The sequence below is a fragment of the Passer domesticus genome, chromosome 3 (assembly GCF_036417665.1).
Source record: "Passer domesticus isolate bPasDom1 chromosome 3, bPasDom1.hap1, whole genome shotgun sequence".
Lineage (NCBI taxonomy): Eukaryota > Metazoa > Chordata > Aves > Passeriformes > Passeridae > Passer > Passer domesticus.
Window position 1 is genome coordinate 122,525,412 of NC_087476.1, and position 19,959 is coordinate 122,545,370.

A 19,959-nucleotide genomic window follows, 5' to 3' on the forward strand; every position below is an offset into this window, starting at 1 on the left:
GCCTAGAAAAAGCAGTTCAGCCATAATAGGTTGCTTGTGTACACTTTCAGCAAACCTTTAAGTGTTTATACTTTCTAATTTATGGTGTGTGCTCCCTTCCTTAAATAAAGAGCTATCCTGAATATTATCCATCTAACTCTTCCAAAAACACAGACCAGAGCAGTAACCCAGACAAAACTCTTCAGTTGTGTTGCTATTCTTAGTTTACCCCAGTTCCACACTGTTTAAGAGATCTTTTCCCTTTTGTGAGTGTTCAGTATAGGGGAAGCAGTTGCAAATTCCTGTTGGAAGGATCTAAAGAGCAAGCAAGGATGAGCTTTACTAAATTTCTCTCTTTCCTTTGGAAGACAGACTTGGCCCCAAAAGGACCTTTTTCTTCAAAGTGTTGTTAACATAACAGAAGTAACCCGTGTTTTCTGTGAAAGATTGAAAGATAATTAATTTTTAAGTTGAACCAAAGAGAAAAAAACCCCACAAAACAGTGGATTTGACAGCAGAAGGATAAGGGGATGTAACTTCTAAAGAAGCATCTCTGTTTGTTCTCATTGAAGGAGACTCTCTTCACTTGTGTTTGTTTTTTGTGGCACCTTGCTTGTAAACTGCAGAGCAGACAGCTTCCCAGCCCAGCACAGGGCACAGACAGCTTGGCTCCTTTCCCCAGAGCAGCAGCTGGGGCAGACACTGCCCTGCAGGGGCTGCTGAGCCCACCAGCAGGCAGAGCAGAGCAGAGCAGAGGTGTTCCCTGCTGGGCAGCCCAGGAGGGCTGGCTGCTCGGGGTGAGCCCTGCTCAGCCCTGGGCTGCAGGCACGGGGAGTTTAATGCTGTAAAATGTTCTTTATCCCTGCCAGAGCACTGTCCTGCAGGAAGGTCAGCTCATCTCTGGCTCTGCAGAGCTCTGGGAGCTTCTCTGAGGCTTTGAGGGTGGGGAGGGACCTGAAATGTGGGACGGGGTCAGTGCCCAGGCTGGGCCAGGCTGTGCCTGCCAGGGAAGGGTTCTGTACAGAGGGGATGTGCAACAGCAGCTGTGGAGGCAGAGCCTGCAGGGGCACACAGGGAGAGTCCCGTGTGCCATGAGGATCAGCTCTTCCCAGCCTGAGGCTGATGTCTGCTCAGGACACAGCACTTGGCACAGTACCCTTGATATTGCATTAAACCTCATACAAATCCTTCATACAAGTTACTGTGCTCTGCGTAGTAAAGGATCCAATTCATGCATAAAGGCTTGGCTTAAAATCTATGAGCTTCCTTTGTTCTAAAAGGAAGAAGGGATTTCTCTGATTTTTCTTTTTAAAAAGTGGTGCTTGGTATTTTTTCCAGAACTGTTGTGCTTTCCTCAATAATGACATAAACACTATTTTTTGTGCTTCCTTTGGAGTATTTTCTCTCTCCAAACTGAATTTATGGCAAAGGAACAGAGCTGTAGGACATACTGCTTTCCCATGTAGGTCTTTTCTACAAGGCATAAAAGAGATACAAACTCATGAGCTTCTTTTTTGTGTTTGATTATAAAATATTTCTGTTTTCTCTTCCATCCACAACTGGAATATCTTTCCTAGTCATCTTCCCAGTCCTGGGAACTTCTTGCTGAAGAAAGCACCACATGTGGCACACAGATAATGTGATGATATATCCTGAATGTAGCAAATCTTTATTCAGTAATAAAATATTTGGTTTGCTGATAAGTTTTTATTTTAGGCAATGTCCTGCCAATTATTTTCACTTACTCTGCCACCTATAATCACCTCATTAGCAGTGTCTACACTATGATACAACTGCTTCTCCCCGTGCTTGTCCTTCCCTTCCCATTTTCCCCAAATAAACACCGTTGATATGTGGTGGGATGGTTTCCAAGCAGATCTGTCACCTCCTCCTCAGTGTACAATGGAATGTCAGCCTTGTTTCCCTGCAGGCCTTTTGGGTTCTGTGTTCTCCTGGCCTGAAGGACCTGTGTTTTAGCAAGCATTCTGTTTGCATTCAGGCGTTGCTGAGCTGTGTGTGCCCACACTCACACAGCGCTGAGCTCTGGTGGTGAGCTCTCCCTAGAGGAGCTGCTGAGCACTTGAGGCTTTCAGCAGTGCCACTTCATTCATGGGTGCCAAGCCCTTGAAAAGTCTGTCAGAAGCTGAGGAGATTCCCATGGGATTGGAGACCTCTTCAGAAATGTTTTCAGCACTGAAGTTCTCGTTGAGCGATAATTTGACAGGAACTAAAACCTCACTAAAACTTGAACTGCAGGACTTAGGGCAGTGCTGGAGGGATCAGGACAAGGTGAGCTCCGAGGTGGGAACAGTTTTATCTCTCTGCTCTCAAACCTTTTTCCTTTGGCCAGCTCCTGGCAGCAGCAAGGGCAGAGGCAGAGCACAGCTCTGTCAGCTCTGGTCTGAGCCAGCCTGGCAGTCCTGGCACTCCAAAGCCCTGAGCAATTTGGGGAATCTGGCCTGCAGTGACCAGATGTCACTTCCATTATCCTCACATACCTTCGCACTGGGGTTCATTACTGCAGAAATTCTCTGGTCCTGCTGGTGCTGTAAATATATCTGTGACTTTGAGCAGGGACAGAGAGTTTCCCCACGGCTTTCCAGGGATTTGATTGGGAGCCCTACATGAATTTTGTCTGTATCCTGTCTCTATTCTCCTCTCTGGAGCAGACACATGACTGTTGTCACTGTTTCTTTGTGTGGTGCCTGGCTCTTCATTAGCTGTCCATATGTGCACCAATAAGTTGTAATTACTTCTGAGAGTGCCTTTAGGAACAGGAGTGACACTCACACACCCAGAGGCCCTGTTGCAGAGGGAGGGGAGGCACCACACCACTGCCCTGCTGCAGCAGATGTGCCTGGCATGCAAAGGGCAGTGCCACACGTGGCCAGCTATGAAACAAAATGACAATTTTAATCAAAGTCTGTGCATTTCTGAGTCTCAGGCAGCAGATTGCTGGGAGTGGAAGTGGGTCACACGTTGTGTTGAGCGATTGTGCTTTGTCCTTTGCCATCTGGCAGCATGAATCAACGTCAGCTGCATGCACAGAGCCCTGCAAAGGTGACCCTGGCAGCAGGAGCAGCCCTGGGCAGGGCCTGCAGGAGGCTCTCTGCAGTCCTGGCAGGGCAAAGCCAGAAGGGAGAGGGATGGGGTTCTGGGAGCCCCTGTGGCCAGCACTGCCAGTCTGGGAGTCAGCTGTGCCAGTGCAGCCCTGGAGAGTCACTGCTCTCAGCTCCCCCTGGGTACTCACCTCTCGTGGCCAAGGACCCGCTGCAGCTCACAGTAAATGAGGATGCCAAAAAGCCCCTGGTCATTGTGGTCAGTTGTTCCTAGAAATAGAGATTCCAGACATTTATTAACCCAGGATATGTCTTAGAGGAATCCTAGCTTTCGAAGCAGTCTGCTTTTTAAGGTCTCTGAAGCTTGAGCTAGCAAATAGAACAGGTATAGATAGAAGGAATAGGCACAAATAGAAGGTATTTGTAGCTCAGTTGAAATGACACTGTCAAGACAGATTTAGCTGTGAGTTTTAAATGTGTGGCTCTGAAAAAAAAATCAATAGACAATTCCAAAAAGGAAAATTATGTGTGATAAAACTTCCTTGTGGGGCTTCCAACTCAAACTATCACAGTGTTTTTTGTGCATTGAAGGCTTTGCTTGGTTAACTTGCATTTTGCTGCCTTACTTTAGGTGTCAATGTTTGAAATCTTTTGCTTAAGCATCTTTCAGAGTGAATTATCTGCATGACACAATGAGAATCCAGTTCTGATGGCTCCCATCCTGCTTTGAAACCACCCATCCCAGAAAGGAGTGTTGTGGTCTACTCAAGCTTTCCCAGCTGACTGCATTAACAGTGAAGTCAGAGTTTCCCCTGTGTGGAAAACCAGAGAGGGGCAAGGCAGACTGATGGAATTCCAGGTTCCCTGCTATCTGCAGACTGGATTTAACACGTGCCAGACCTGCAGCTGTGTTTCCTGTGGCACAAGGAGCATGTGGAGCATGGAAGGCATCAGGTTTCCTCAGCTGCCTTCCCAAGCTGGGACTCACGTGGTTAAACACCACTACAAAACCAGAATACAGTGCTGCTGTCTGCACACAAGCACACTAATGTAAAACGTGTGGGGACTAATTGTCTTCAAAATCCAGAGTCGTTTGGTTTCTCCAGTTACAGCCAGGCCCTACTGGAGCTTACAGCTGCTTTTGTTGTTATTTTTATTATTACTGTCATTATTATTTCTGAAAGCATTTTATGGGAACATAGAAACTACTCTTCTTGCACAGCAAATACATCAAAGCACATTTATCTGTTTCTCCAGTACTAAAGCAGGGAAAGTGCTGCTTAAAAGTGTGTGTGAAGCTGCTGTAAGATGGTCAGGATGTGAGCAGGAGGTAGCCAGGTGTTTATACCTGCCAAATACATGGAAAATATATTGCCATGTATTTTCAATATATGAGGAAAAAATGGTATTTTTAGTGCTGAAACTGCTAAGAAGTACATTCATCTGAATTAGTGTGTCTCAGAGAAAGTCTGCAATAACTCAAGGTATATGTCCACAATATATGGAGCAAGTAGAACATCTAATTTTGCTTTAAGCTTTTTTTTTTTTACATAAGTATTATAAATTGATCTGTGACTCCAGGCTGCCTTGGGTATATCTAGATTTGTGATCAGTGCACAGTGTAAGTTATTTTTAGATGTGAAATGCTCTTGCATCCACAAAGAGTGTGGTTATTCACTGCCATTAATGCGCTGGGGAAATAAGTAATTCCAGGCCTTTAAAGTGGTTTGCAATAGAGCCATCTTCTTTGGCTCTATTGGATTTAAATATTTTCCCAGTTCTCATGAGCTGTTCAGTGGGGTGAGTCTGTTTCTAATTGATCAGCCAGTCAGACATGACAGTGTGATCTCCAGGTTCCAATTCCTGGGTCTGGTGGAGGTTCCAGGACAGAATTTGAAAGCCTAACACAAACTTCATTAAGGGCACTCAAGACAAGCTCGTGGTCCCTGCTGAAATTGAGAATTCTTTCTGAAGTTCTCCGTGTGAATGGCAGAGCTCTGGATCAGTGCAGCAGCAGGCATTTCCTGGGATTTGACTGGACTCTTGCAGAAATTCGTGAGCTGGATCACGGCAGGGACTCTCGGTACAGATCCATACTCAGAGCAGGGCTCAGAACGCAGCAGAGCTGGAGTGCAGAGCTCCATGTGAGCACTGACAGGAGCCCAGGGAGCATTCCCAGTGTCGGTACAGACTTGGGAGCAGATGGCACTGACTCCAAAGCAGGCAGAGGAGCAGAGGTTCAGCGTGCCAGACAAGGTCTGCAGCACCTGGGCAGGGAAGATGGGCAGCATTTCTCATCCTGCTTCTCTAGGTGTATTCTCAGTCACTTCCCAGAATCCATGCATTTGGGGGATTTGCATCATGCCATTTACAAACCAATTCAGTCTAACTTTTAATTAGGAAAGTTAATTGGAAAATGTCCTTAGAAATTAGGTTTCTCCCTTGACATGCTGTAAATAAATAAGTTATGTTGGAAAACAAGATGAAGATAAACAAAGGGCTGTTTCAAGCCAGCAGAAAAAAGGAGCAGCTTATTTCTCTGAACAACAAAAGTACATTTTATCATCTAAATATCAACACATTAATATTTATATTTATCACTATTAATTTGATTGCATTCTTTTAATAAGAAATGCAGATAGAATAAGTGTTATTGCAAATATTTGTTTGCCTTCATATCACTTCCCATGATTTCTGTGTGTTGTCAGTGGTTTGGCTGCTTCCTGCCCTTCCCTCCCCTGCAGTGACACAAGGAACCCCAACTTTCCTCCTCCTTTGTGCTCCTGCCTGGTGATGCAAGTTCCACGTGGCAGCAGATTACAGCCATGCACTTGATTAATTGAAGCCACAGCAGCTAACGAGCAGATGCAGAATGTGCTCAGCCGTGCCTGCAGGAATGGAACCATCCTGGGCACAGGAAAGGAGGGGTGCCAAGGGTGCTGCCTGCTTTAGCTGCACCACTTCAGGTCAGCCATGGATCTGAACTGAAGCCCTCCGTCTGTAAAAGATCTGGGCCCTGAGTCAGTTTGAAACACAGAGCATTTCAGCCTCCTTGTATTTTTCCAGGTATTAGTAGGACTCCATCTCTTCCAGAAATGAGCATGTTCATGAATTTGCAGGAGCTTAGTGCAGGAGCAGAGACACCAAAACCCTTGGCTGGTTCTGCAGGGGCCTCTCACAAACAAACAGTTCTTCCCCAGTTGCTTCTTAAACACAGTTTCCAACCAAAAGAATTATTTGAGCAGGGATTAGGCACTTGTACAATGGAAGACAACTTGAAGTACTTCTCACTTATTACAAGCAGTGAATATACATTCAGCATAATTATTTCATTAATTATACACCTATTTTACTTTTTGCCATGCTATTGCTATCACCAAGCACTGTTTTAAAAAAATCTGTCTCAGAAATCAATAGAAGACTGACTGGGAAAGCTGTTTGAATAAGTATTTTTGGGGTGTCAAAGAAAATGCTAGTAACAAAGTCAGACACTAATAATTGCTTTTGAATGTTACCTCCTGACTAGATCTTCCAGAATGACCTTTGGCATCTTTCGAAAAATTGACAAACAAAGGGTAGCAGTAACAAAAATGAGTGCTATTTTTCATAGCAATTAATGGCTGGAGTTCTGAACTCCACATGTGCAGTGCTCAGCCAAGTAACTTTTCTGGGGGTGTGAAATGAAACTGTAAAGGAGGTGTATCTCTGTCCCACTCAGGATTTGGTGGCAGTAGAGAAGCATTTGTTGGCAGCTGTCTGGCCAAAGCTCTGGAGGTCTGCAGGGCTCCTTCCTAGAGAGCTTCTCCCTTTGTGTGTCACTTTGCCACGGTGTCCTGAACTCAGAGTTCTGGGTGGAAATGCAGTCCAGGCTGCTGGGATTGATCAAATCACCCAAGATGAGCCTGAGCAAGTTTTAGGCTTTTGATATGGGAATGAGGCAAAGATTTTTGGAGGGGAAAAAAAAGGGTTGATTTATTAATAGGATTTTCCTGCTGTAAGTGCATCTTCTGTCAGTTGTTGTGGACCAGGGAGACAGGGATGGCACAGCCCTTCTCTGTGCCCTCTGGAAGTTTGGTGTCATCCCAGTGCAGCCCAGCAGGTGCTGTGGATCAGGGAGACAGGGGTGGCACAGCCCTTCTCTGTGCCCTCTGGAAGTTTGGTGTCATCCCAGTGCAGCCCAGCAGGGGCTGCTTTGCTGGGAGCTCAGCAGTTCAGGCAGTCTCAGATCCCAGGGCTGTGAGTGCTCTGGGCCATGCACTGAAAGCACTGGGTGGGATCATCCTTAATCCAGGAGCACTCCAATATTTCCATTTGTCATGGCTGTTCCCAAGCTTGTGTGCTTTCCTGGCTGGCCTGTGTTCCAGAAGAGAAAGAATTGCCCTGTGTGTGCCCAGCACAATGAGCTGAGAGCGTTTTTGTGGGGAGCTGACAGGAGGAGGGTGGGTGGGGAAGGTTAAGCCCAGATGGCACTGCAGATATCCCCCTGGCACACAGCTGCCCTATTATTCCCTCCAAGGCCGGAAAGGGCTGCAGCTGGGGCACAAAGGCTCAGATTAATGTGCCAAGGGAGAGTTCCAGGCTGTGTGCTCCTGGTTCCTCGGGCTGGGCAGAAGGGCACAGCTGAGCCCTGTGCACCCCATAGCCAAACCCAGCACATGCCCCCTGGCCACCCTCCACACCTGACCTCCCTCTGCCTCATTTGTCATGCCTGAGAGTAGCTGCTCCTATAAACCCTGGAATGAGGTGGTAAATCTAGATCTAATGCCCCAGCTGAGTCAATAGCACACTGGGTTGGAGCTAATTTTTCAGGCTTATATGCTGTTTGGAACAGGAAATCCGTGATTTTAATTAGCAATAAATAGGAAATAGTCTGCTGCGAATTGATCTTAAGCAGGTACTGCTGTACTAAATTAGTCCAAAATAAGCAGGATTTTCCATTCAGCAAATTGATGTTGAGACATCTTGGGTTTATTAGCAGCAGCTCCATTATCTAACCGAGGCTAACTTTGGTTTCAGAAAGGAATGAAGCTGAAAATCTGTTCTTAGACACAAAGAAATGAGCTTATCATAAAGTACAGAGCATCAGGACAGAAGGGATTTCCCCCATGTAGTCATTTGAAGAACTAATTGTCATATGTGTTCTGTCTTAGCTAGTAAATGGAACTAATAACAATTTGTCAAAAAAAATCAACTTTTTTGTTTGTTAATTCAGAGCCATTTAATGTTTAATGAAATTCTGGGAGATGGCATTTTCTTGATGTGTTTGTGAAGAAGTTCCTTTCATCTGACACTTCATTAGGGAAAGGATTTGGATTTTGAATGTCCTTAGGAAATAAAGCTCCTTTTACTGCAGAGAAAACTGTGCAATCTGCTCTATTTAATACAGAGAAGGCCCTGAAATTGCCTAAGCTATCATGCTTGTCTGTAAGACAAGACCATGCTGTTGCTTTCAACTTCTAATAGTATTAAAATCAAACCACTAACTTGTATTTCATGCAGTTCTGCAGATGGGAGAGGTGAGACCTTGGCAGTGAAATGAGCTGGGGAAATCAGTCTGTGGGATAAGTGAACTATTTCATTTGTACAAGGCACTGAGTCAGTGGGATGTCCATTCTCAGCCTGATGCTTATCTCAGTTCCTCTGGCATTTGTACATAATCCTTCCAGAGATGTTACTGGAATCTCCTTTTGTAGGTACTGGTGGGATTTAGAACAATATTTTGGGATAGGATGTGAATTTTCTTTAATTTGCAGTCTTCCCATTTTGAGTATCATTTCCAGAAAGGCAATTTCTGAGACAAGGAGCTTCTGGAGGGTCCAGTGGAGGCCACAAAGATGAGGGGTCTGTTTTGAGGAGAGGCTGGGTGTGTTTGGTCTGCAGTGAAGAGGACTGAGATGGGATCACATGAATGCACATAACTATCTCAAAGGGCTGCCAAGGAAGGTGCCAGACTCTTTTCAGCTGTGCTCAGTGACAGGATGAGGAGCAATGAACTGAAACACAGGAGGTTCCACCTTAGCATGAGGAGGAAATTCTTTACATTGGTGGTGGCAGAGCCCTGGAACAGCTGCCCAGAGGAGCTGTGGGGTCTCTCTGGAGACATCCCAAACCCACCTGGACACGTTCCTGTGTCACCTGCCCCAGGTGCCCCTGCCTTGGAGGGGATGCCGGGCTGGGTGATCTCCACAGGTCCCTTCTAACTCCTGCTGTCCTGTGACTGTGTCTCACCCTCAGGATCAGAGCACCAGGCCCTTACATGCCCTGGAGATAATTTCCTTTCACAGTCCATATTCCCACTGCACACGGCAAGCACTGCAGGGCAGGGCAGCACTGGGACTGGGGCCATGGTGTGTTTCCCTGGAAGCTTCCAGGCTTTCCTGCCTGGCCCTGCCTGCTCTGAGCACACAGGGAGGGGGAGCCCTGCAGGACATGGCCAGGCTGTGTTCTTGCAGAGAGACCTGGTTAGCTCGTGCTGAGCTCAGCCCTCAGGCAGGCAGCTCCAGCTTTGCTGCTGGGTACTTCATTTTAACCCCAGCACACAAGGCTGGGTTTAGGTGGAGCTCAGCTGGTTTCTCTTTATGGTTCACCTCAGAGGACAGAGGTCCTCCCTGGTCCTTGCTGTGTTTTTGTACATAAACATATATAAATGTCCTGTAACACTCAAAGTTTAAAGGCTGAGGGAGAATTCAGCACTGCTTACCCTGAAATATTGAGGGCTTACCCTGAAATATTGAAATCTGTAGCAGAGGAACACTGGAATGTGTGCTCACAAGGGGAGAGGTGTCCTCAGGAGTGCAGAGTCCTGCAGGCAGTCTGGGACAGCTCACTGCTGTCCTGGGATGGAGCAGCTTTGGGGAACACTGAGGGTTTGCTGCTCAGCAGCCTTGGCCCTCAGGCCTTGCAGGACAACAGAAAGGTTTCATTATTAGGGAGCAGTCAGTTCCTAAAGCTCTCAGTGGCTGTGCCACCACCGTCAGGGACAGAACTCTTGACTTCACTTAGTTTAGTGCTCACTGAATAATAACAAAACTAATTTCTGCAAATACAAGATGCTTCTTTGGTGCCTTTCTTTCAGTGGCCTGCTCCCAGGGGTGATGTAAGTCCCTTTGGTTCCTTCATTCCCTTCAGCTGACCACACTGGCATGCCTGCTTTCACAAGTGCCCTAAAATAATCCCTTGCCAACCTGCTGTACTGGATAAGCTGTAGAAATATTGGCTCCCCTCACATTCTTTCAGTTTTTAAAGTGATTTTCACTCCTTTGTGATGTAGCTGATTCACAGGGGTTGCTGAGCTGCCTCTCAGACTAAGGCAATGTGCCAAATGCATCCGTGGGATGGGGAGTGAGTTCTTATTGTGTCTGACTGTATCAGTAGCAAAATTCAGACCTTAGTGGAGTAAACCTGTGTCCTAAATGAGTAAACCTTTCAGAGTTCCAGCTCATGTCCTGCAATGAGATAGTCACAAAAATCTGGTGGCCTCATAACCACAGGGCATCAACTCTTCCTGCTGGACCAGAGGGACACAAACTCTGGGTCAGAGTCCCAGGCTGGACTTTCTCTGTCTAACTTTCACTGTATTAATGGAAATACACTTCTGAGAAATGAAGTCCATTCTCTTGATCTCTGTAGAGCTTACAAGTTAGTAAATGTTATGCCACAAATGGTAAAGGTGATAAATAATTGTTTTTTGTACAGACAGAATTTCAGTGATGCTCTGCTCAGACATTTTGAGGTTTGGGAGGTTTGTTTTGAGCTGAAAGATGCATATTCTGACTTAATCTTCTGGCATTTATGGAGCTGCTGTATAATTGCAGTTTTTTTAAAAGGTTATATCTAAAATAGTCAATGTGAAGCAGGAAGGGAATGTTCTTTGCCCAGGATGAGAAGCAGGAGTGTCTCTGAACACTGTTCTTGCAGCAGCTGTGTTCTGTGTGTGTGACTGAAGGGTGGAATTGCACGGGGTGGGTTCCACACATGCTGCTGTTAAACCAGACATTTTCACTGACAGGCAGCAGAATTAATCTGAATTTTTTTTTTTTATTGTTTCACTGAGGGAGATCAAACTCTTCCTCCTGCAATTCTTCCTCTGCCTGCTACACAGTCAGTCTTGGATCAGTTGATAAACAAACCCAGATCCGTGCTGACTCTGTGACAGGGATGTGAAGGATCTTCTCTGGTCCAGGGAAAACGAGAATATAACTGGGTCTCACAGCTTGCAGAATATGAATACAAGTTGCTGCCTTAAATGTTCTGTGCTGTTTCTGTGTTGCCACGAGGTGAATTTTGTCCTGAGTGTGTTTGTTTGTGCCAGCCTGCTGTGGGTGACACTGTGGGAAAGCACATCCCTGCCCCAGCTTTTCTGTTTTCTGAATGGCAATTCATCTTCTCTCAGTAGATACCTACAGAAAAGGAGCCTAAAGCACATCTGACACATTCTATTGAGGAGGGACTCCACACACACAACACAGCTGGAAAGAAAGCCTGGAAAGGAGTCATGGGTTAGGCACGTGGGCCAGGACTGCTTCTGTAAAGAGCAAGAAAGTTTTTCTTGGTCCATTGGAGAGAATGTGCTGCTTTCCAGAGGGCTTGGGCTTTCCCAGCTTAGTGAGCACTGCTTGCTTCTCCTTCAGCTGGCCAGAGCTTCAGGAGAGTTGCCCCCAGAGAAGAAGTATCCTTTAGTCAGCTGCAGCCTTGCTGGGAGCAGCAGAGTGCTGCAGAAGGCACTAGGCAGGAATGCTTCATTGCTAAAAATCTATGCTCACTTTTGGTAAAATGTTTCCATCTCCCCTCAAACCGCTCTTACAAACCTTCCCTGCCCTCTTCAGTGGGGCTTTGTGCTGCTGTGGTGTCAGAAACCCCTGCAGGTGCCTGCCAGCAGCAGGTGAGTCTGTGAGCAGCTAGAGCTACTGAGGGAATAAACTGTGTGCTGTGAGGCAGCTCCTGTGGACAAGCAGTTTCCTCCTTCTTCTCCCTGAGACACGTTGCTTCAGTGTGGTTTTAAAGGTTCATTAGTGGATAATTGTGAAGAACAGTCCCATTAACAGGAGCTGACTGGAGGTGTTAGATCAGCACAATTTATTGTGGGCACTGACAGGACTCTGTGTGCCAGCAAGAAGAGAAATCCTGACTAATTATGGCAGTAGTTCTTTACAGGAATGGCACAACTACTGGGAACACAGTGCAGCTTTTCATGACAGCTTGGAAACCAGAAATATAAAGTGCAGCTTTTGTGGTGACCCTTTGCACAGGTGAGGACACATCCAGGACCATCAGATAAATCAGATTGTATTCAGCTTCAATATTTTAAAAGCTTAAACATTTACTGGATTGCTTTCTGGAGGTGTCTCCAGAAAGCTTCTGGGAAACCACATTAGGTAGCAGTGACTGAATAGCAGATAATGTTTTAACACTTCCCCTTGTCATCAGTGTTCTTCTGCATCTGGTTTCTGTGTGTGTCTTCCCTAAAATGTTGTCTCAGCACTAAGAAAAGCAACAGATATATGGCTGCTTTATGATTTGGGAGAGTGTGTGTATTTTCTGTGTTTTCTTACCTCTGAGTCGGAGATTTCACCAAGAGCTGCTTTAAGCCATGTCTGTACAAACAGAAGGGTTCAGCTCACACCACCATCAAGAAGTTGCTCAGGCATTTTCCAAACCAGCTAATTTTGCAAGTGCAGTCATGACCATGAGAATAGAAAAGAGCTTGAAAAAGTCAGTGTTTGTTTTAATCCCTGTGTTTCTCTCTGACTTTCTCTTTCTTATGCTGCAATGCCTGGAGCCCCCAAACCAGCTGTGGTAAATATCTGATATATTTCTGCTGCACTGCCATCTCTTGGATCAGGAGCATCCCCTGGTGCAGTGCACAGACTATAGTGCTAAAAGCTCCATAAAAAACAGAGGTTCTGAGGGGTGCATACAGCTCACAGCTGATCAGGTTCTGTCTGGTAACCCTGGGATTTCCCCTGCCTGTGGAATTCATGCTACCCAGATATCTCTGTTACTTTCCATGGACTGTGTTTTGGTAAATAATCAAGGGGAAATTTCCTCACTTTGCTAAAGTACAGGGGGGTTTGTTACCAATTTTGAATGTTGCTTTTTGTTGAAATGTTTGCTTATTTCTGATGTTCACCCTGCAGGTAGGTAAAGCCTGGATAGCCTCCTTTGCACACCCAAATCCTGGTGTGTGAGCACAACACACAAAGCACACAGCCCTTTTCCAAAGCAAAATGTGCTCTTTAACAGGGAGGCTGGCTGAAAACGGTGCCAAAAGAAAGGAAAAGTATTCATGTTGCACAAACTAAGAAATTTAGCAAGAGGATGCTTAGTAGTGTTTTCCAAAAGTGGTTTTAAGGGAATTTTTAATCAAACCTTAACCTGCTTTCAGTAGCTACAAACCTCACTGAAGTAATTGGGCCAACATCCCCAGCAACAAAATGTTTTTGTGCTGCAAAGTTACATGTAATTTAGTAAAAATTGCCAATTTTCTGTGAGTTGCTTTACTGATTTGTCTGTCAGTGGGAGCACAGAACCAGTGAGGTGCATAGATCAAAGGGGCAGGCAAATGAAGTGCATCAGGAGGAGTGCTAAGGAACTGTGCCAAACAAAGTAGCTTTCTTATTTCACTTTACATTTCACCTTCTTTGCTTCTAAGCTGTCACCTTCTGCTTCCTCAGCTGATGATTGAGGTTCATTTTGCATGTCAAGATGGTGCAAGCTGCCACAGGCAGTGGCACCCACTTCCTGAGCATCCTGTGCCCCACGTGTATCTCCTACCACCCTCTGTGTCAGTGCTTGTGCCACAGCTCTACACGCCCCTGCTGCGTGACAGAGACTGCAAGGAGAAAATTAACACGTTCATTTCATGCATTTGCTGCACATCAGCATGAGAAGGTGGCATAGGTTCCCTTACACAGCTTTTCAATCGAATCCAGCCAGTTGTTAGCTAATGGCGTTTTCTGCCTGCATTGTGACTCAATTAGAAGGGATTTATGAATCTGCATGGAAGTAAAATGAGGACACAGTGCTCAGACATATTGTTCTGCTTCTTCACCCATTACCAAGGAAGTGACTCAATAATTGTATTCAGTTTAAGAAAATGCTTTGAGAGGAAATGTTTTGTAACAAATATTAAAAGTGCTACCTCGGTTTCTAAGCTATTTCACCTTTACATTTGAAATGAGAAGCTTTATTTTGTGTTATTGTCTGTTTGTATTTCTTTTTAAAGGTTTCCATCTTCAGTTTCATTCATAACAAACCTGACACCTAAGACAAAGCCCAGCTTACCTCAGTGAGCTCCCATGCAATTGCTCCATGGCTGGCTGTCACCTGCGTGTCCCCTGGGTGTGACAGGGGGTGCCACTGCAGCTCTGGCCCCTGGGCAATGCAGATCAAAACTGTCCAGAATACAGGATAAAGTGTAAATATATGATGTGGGACGTGTCAAGACTTTGGTGGCACCAGCCCTGTCATGACAGAGCTGTGATTTAACTTCTGCAAACAGAACCAAGTTCAGTGATAGACTCATGCAATTGCTACCATATGGGGCAGTGAATCACTTATTGCTGAAATAACACTGATTTTAGAGTAAGACAAGACAGTTAATACTGACTGTCAATTATTTAGCTCAGCAGAGAAGGGAACGTGCTGCAGCCACTTGCAAATGGCAGGGCAGTGCTCTTTAAGGACTGCACTTAGCAACAACCAAAAAGTCAGGGATTTTCTTCACTCCCTGGCTATAATTTCATAGCCATCTTCTAGTAACTGCAAGAACTAAGGAACAAACTTGTGTCTTTTTGGTTGCTGCTGGATTACCTTCAGGACTTCTCTGCTCCAGACCTTAGGTCTCTCCAAGAGAGAGAGTTTGAGTTCAGGGTGCTCAGAGTGGTGCAGGATGCAGTGAGTCAGCACACCAGGGGCTCTGGGGCAATCTGACAGTCCTGGAGCACACCAGGGCCTTTGGGACAATCATCTGACAATGCCAGAGGACTCCAGGGCCTTTGGGACAATCTGACAATCCCAGAGCACACCAGGGCCTTTGGGACAATCTGACAATGCCAGAGGACTCCAGGGCCTTTGGGACAATCTGACAATGCCAGAGCACACCAGGGCCTTTGGGACAATCTGAGAGTCCTGCTGTCCCTTGAGCTGCCAGACCCAAGGTCAGCCCCAGAGTCAAAGAGCAGCTTGGGCTGAAGGTGGGAGCAGTGGTGGCAACTCCATGAGCAGCGTGTCCCAACATTTCCTGCAGGACTGACTCCAGGGAATGGGCTGAGCAGCTCCACTCCAGTAAGCACTTGGGGATGTCCTGGGGGTTTTCCATGCCAGCTGCCCTGAGTTTGTGGCACCAGGGGTGATCACAGTCCAAGGCCAGGGTGTCCCTTCCAGCACACACCTCGGGTGCACGGCTGGTGCTCATGTTTCCCTTCTGCCACACTTCCTCCCCTCTCCCAGAAAGAAGTGACACTCCTTGCAACCTGCCTAAGCTGCAACTTAACTAAAGCTGGATGTCCCTCCTAACACAGGGGGAATATTGGAGTACTCCTCCTGTAGCATGGAGTGCCAGGTTGTGATGAATAGACTGTTTCTCTGACTAATGTGTACCTAGTCAAATATTAATGAGCCGGCACACAGAAGCATGAAGTAATCTTTGCTTTTTCATTAAGTGATAGATTAAAGAGATGTTGCTTTACTGTAATGCACAGAATTATGTCATTTCAGCTTAGAGTAATTGTTAATCACCTCAAATTGAAATGATCCTTGGTTTTGTTTTAAAGAGCATAGAAGAACAAGAAGTAGAGGAAAAACAGAAGTAGAAATGGAATATGAGACTATAGTGAAAGTGAGTGAAAAATTCCCCTTTTTATCCAGTAATGCTGATGTTGTTTTCATTTTACATGTCAAAACCAAGTCAGGATCATGCACAATTAACTGCCTGGTGGTTTTTCTGAAACCTTTGAGCAATTCCAGCCCTGATTCTTACCTGCTAGCTGCATAACACGAGCTGCCACTGACCATGACATCCCTTCGAGAGCGCGCAGGCGATTCGTGCCTCCTTCGGGTCATGCCCCACTCCATCATCTCCCTGCCTGTTTTTATTGCTGCTTCTGCCCCCTCGGTGCAGCCACCAGGGGCTGTGTGTAACAGCATGACTGTCCCAGCTTTCCTGCCACAGCCTCGGGCTCATGGGGATTCCCTCTGTTCTCTGCTCACAGTAGCTGCAGTACTGTCACATCAGAGCACCCGGCACTGTGCAGTTCCTCTTGGAGAGGTAAAGGACACGGATTGATTGATGTGGGGGTGGCAATTGAGAGCATTTGGATGTAGAAGTGGGAGGTGGGGAAAGGTGTTGAAGGAGGAATTCTGGGTACCTCTGAAGATTAAGCTTGCCAAGTGGATAAATTAGGGATTTGTCATCTGGGACAGCAGAGTGTGGGATAAAGATGGGATTAAGCAGGGAAGCACAGCAGAGGGAAGAATTGGGGTACAAAGAGAAAGAACTGATGAATGGGGATCAGCAAAACAGGATTAGTGAAGCCTAAAGGGGAAGGCTAAAAGGTAAGAGGGTGTTTTTTTCAGGGAGGAGGAAGAGAACAGAAGACAATTGAGGAAAGGCAGGCAAAGCCTGGAAGAAAGATGAAAGTAGATTAAAGTAAGGGAGTTTTCTTCATTGCTTTATGGAAGGGCTAATGATGACAAGATGGGGGTGGAATGAAGTATTATTTCAGGTGTGTTGTCAGTCAGGAGACATGATTATGTGTAAGCAAACTTCCTGCATCCTCCTGCAAACACAGCCATGCCAGGAGGGCTGGGGCTTTCCCTTCGAGGGGGCAGCAGTCAGCCACAACTTTGTCACTAGATCAGGGACTCCTGCTTGCTTTGGATTTTTATTTACTACTTCACTCCTACTGCTTTCTCCGGGTTGCTTTGATATGCTTTGCTTGTTTGGAGAGAACTGCCATGGTTCTCAGTGAGGGCTTTGTTTGTTCTCAGCCTGTCTGGGGGTGTTGTTGGGTTTTTAAGTACTGATCACATCCCTTTCTATGGACACGCCTTGGAAGGAAGAGGGAACCAGCTCTGGGTGTTTGATGTGTGCCCTGCACAGCACAGACTGAGCCCTGTGCTTTGCAGAAAGGCAAGTGCTAAGTTTGCTTTATGAAGTGACTGTAAATTTGGTTTGTCAGGCTTTTCTTTCTGTGAATCACCTGCCCTGCCCACACAGACCCCACCATATCCCTCATGTGTTGATTCACATCACTGCAGTTTATTTACAGGTTTTTACTGTTGCATAAGAAGTGAACATTTTTCTCAAATGCTTGTTAAAGATAACACAATTGTAAGTATTGTTTAGTTCTCTTATTGTGGCAGGGTTGGAGATTAAAACTGTGAGGTGGGGCCCTGATTTCATGAGTGCTGTTTTCCTCTTGGACACAGGCAAGGGAACTGAACGTGTATTTCCTGAGCACAGTGGTTGTGACAAAGAAAGCAGAGCCCATAATGAATATGCTGGCACCTCCACAGTAGTAAAGGAGTGACTTACTGAGGATGGCGAGATTAAACTGGCAATTGCTCACCAGGGGACTGGGGTTTCTTTGTTGTTTGTGTTTAAGTGACAGGAGAATATTGATTTCTGTTCCTGAGGGATGTGCTGTCTTCCTTTCCTGAAAAGAGGAGGATGGGAATAGAGATGAGCTGCCTTGAAACAACTCCCTGAACATTTAAAAAAACCAGAACTTGTTTTCATCTGTTCTCGTCACACATCACTCATATTTTAAATAATATGTGGCCAACCTCATATCACCTGCCTGGGTCAAGTTAGGATATCTTGGGAGGATTCTGGGAACCCAGGCAAATCCAATGGCTCCTGCACAGTTAAAAGGGAAGCAGATCCCAGAGCAAAACCTCCTGTAGTGAAAGTAACTCCTCATGACACCACTGCAGTTACTCCTTCCTTCACCCTGCCCTCAGGCTGTGTGAGGGATCAGGAGCTGTGCCTGCTGGAAGTGCCACTGCCTGTGCATGACAGCTGGGAAGCAAAGTGGATTGCACCAGGGAGCACTCAGGGAGCTCCAGAGCGGGGCCAAGGGATCCCTCACACCAAAGCACACCTGAGAATGATGTGATGGGAAGAAACAGCTTTTTCACCCCTTTGTGTTCTAAGCTCTCACTGTTACATACACAGGACAAGGCATTTGGGATGCTCTGAAGTACCAGCATAGGGAGGGCAGGCAGGGCAGAAGAAGGGAGTAAAATTTTTCCTGCAGGCCAGAAAGGAATATCTCAGCTCCTGCTCTGGTGGAGTAAAGCACTGGCTTTGGGCTGAACAAAACTGATCAATCACCTTAGAGAGTATTTCTGTGCAGGAGAGGCACAGAATCCTTCTAAGCCACGCTAATAGCTATGCAGAAATCTAGAGAAATTACCTAAATGTTTGCTACAGAAAGAACTCCCCGTGCACAGTTTTGTTTGTCAGCAGTAGATAAAATATTGAAAGAAAAAGAAAAGAATGTAGACTTACAAGCCTGGTAAGCCTGGTCTGAACCTGCAGCTTTTTTTTTTTATTCTAAACTTTTGCACTAGGGTTTTTTTTTTTTTTGCTGGATAGGAATGGCTTTTAGGAAGTCTAAAAAGTAGAACCTAAAAGCTCCTGCTGCACTTTCCTCATTCTTTAAGCTGTGTTTCCAATGAACACTTAAGTGCATGAGGGAGTTTTTCAGTGAGGCTTCAGCCATATCCAAGTGTTGTGTAGGATCAAGCTGTCCTTTTTCCTAAACCTGGAATTTGCTAAGTCTTTTGGAAGCTGCTGCACACATGCAGAACTCTGCACAGTACAACTTCAGCCCCCAGGGTCAGCTCCTGCATGGCCTGTGGGGATGATGCTGCACCCTGACAGCTTCATTTCCACCAGGGAGGTGTTCATGCCTGAATAAAACATATGGTGTGGAGCTCATAGGGCAGGTGATTTCCCAGCCTGCTGGTACTGAAGGTTAGCATTTCTGGAGCCAGCTGACAGTCACTCATGTGTGGTCCTCCTTAGGTAATTCCTGTAGTGAGTGCAGAAGTGCCTGTTGGGATCAGGTCTGTTCTGCAGGTGCTGTACAGGTTGGTGAGATCTCAGTGCAGCATTTCTGCCCTCAAAATGCTCCTTTCTGCTGAAAATTTGGCAGGTTGAGTTTCCAGAGCAGAGGTCGAGTTTCAAAATCAGTTTTCCTGATGGGATTGACTTGCAGCAATGAAATGCTTCCCTGTTATTTCAGTAATCCATTCACACCACACAGCTGGATGCTGCTGGAGGTGGGGAGAGCAGCCTGCAGTGCCAAGGAGCCTGGGGACTGCAGGAGCTGCTGGGAGTGGTCCCTCACTGTCAGTCTGTCTGTCAGGGCTGTGCTCTCCATGCCACAAAGAAATCAACCCTGCAGTGATTCTCCCCAGCTCCATGGCAGTGCCCACGCCTCCTCTTGGCCTGGAGTACCCTTCATTCCCATTTGTATTCAGGCAGGCACCACTGCAGCTCCCACTTGAAAATACTAATTGGTTGAAAATGAATTCCAATTTTTAAATTATTGCTTAGCTTTTTTACTTTTGAAGTGATCTCTTCTTCTAAGACTGGAGTTAATTTCTTGTAATATCAGCTGCCATGTAGTGGTTGCAGCTCATAAGCAGATTTAATTCAGTGATACAAGCCATGTTTGAGGATTGACATGGGCCAGGGTCCTCTCTGTTGGCTACTGCAGGAATTGATTTCAGTGGAAAAGCAGTAAGCCTGGCACAGGTGACATCCTTCCTGGGCAGAGGTGTCTGTTTCCATCCAGTCACCAGCAGAGAGGACATACTGTCGATATGGATGTTCCCTGCTTAGAAGCTGAAATATTCTGTGCCCTCCTGAAATCCTTTTTGAAAAGTGTTCTGGGCAAGCAAGTAAAGC

General features: G+C 46.0%; 1 protein-coding gene and 1 long non-coding RNA gene across 5 annotated transcripts in view; one reads left to right on the plus strand and one right to left on the minus strand.

Annotated features, from left to right (window-relative positions):
- Positions 1 to 19,959, plus strand: part of PLCB1 (phospholipase C beta 1) — a 332,913-nt gene that overhangs the window by 296,223 nt on the left and 16,731 nt on the right. For 2 of the 4 annotated variants that reach the window (XM_064415694.1, XM_064415695.1), the window contains exon 32: positions 15,812 to 15,876. The exons of the other annotated variants lie outside the window; for them this stretch is intronic. In XM_064415694.1, coding sequence (XP_064271764.1) covers positions 15,812 to 15,850 — 39 coding nt within the window. In that variant the 3' untranslated portion in view covers positions 15,851 to 15,876. The remainder of the gene's footprint in view (positions 1 to 15,811; positions 15,877 to 19,959) is intronic. 4 annotated transcript variants of the gene reach the window in all.
- Positions 16,915 to 19,959, minus strand: part of LOC135297783 (uncharacterized) — a 56,016-nt gene continuing 52,971 nt past the window's right edge. Inside the window, exon 4 of the long non-coding RNA XR_010359727.1 lies at positions 16,915 to 17,695. This is a non-coding gene — a long non-coding RNA (uncharacterized LOC135297783). The remainder of the gene's footprint in view (positions 17,696 to 19,959) is intronic.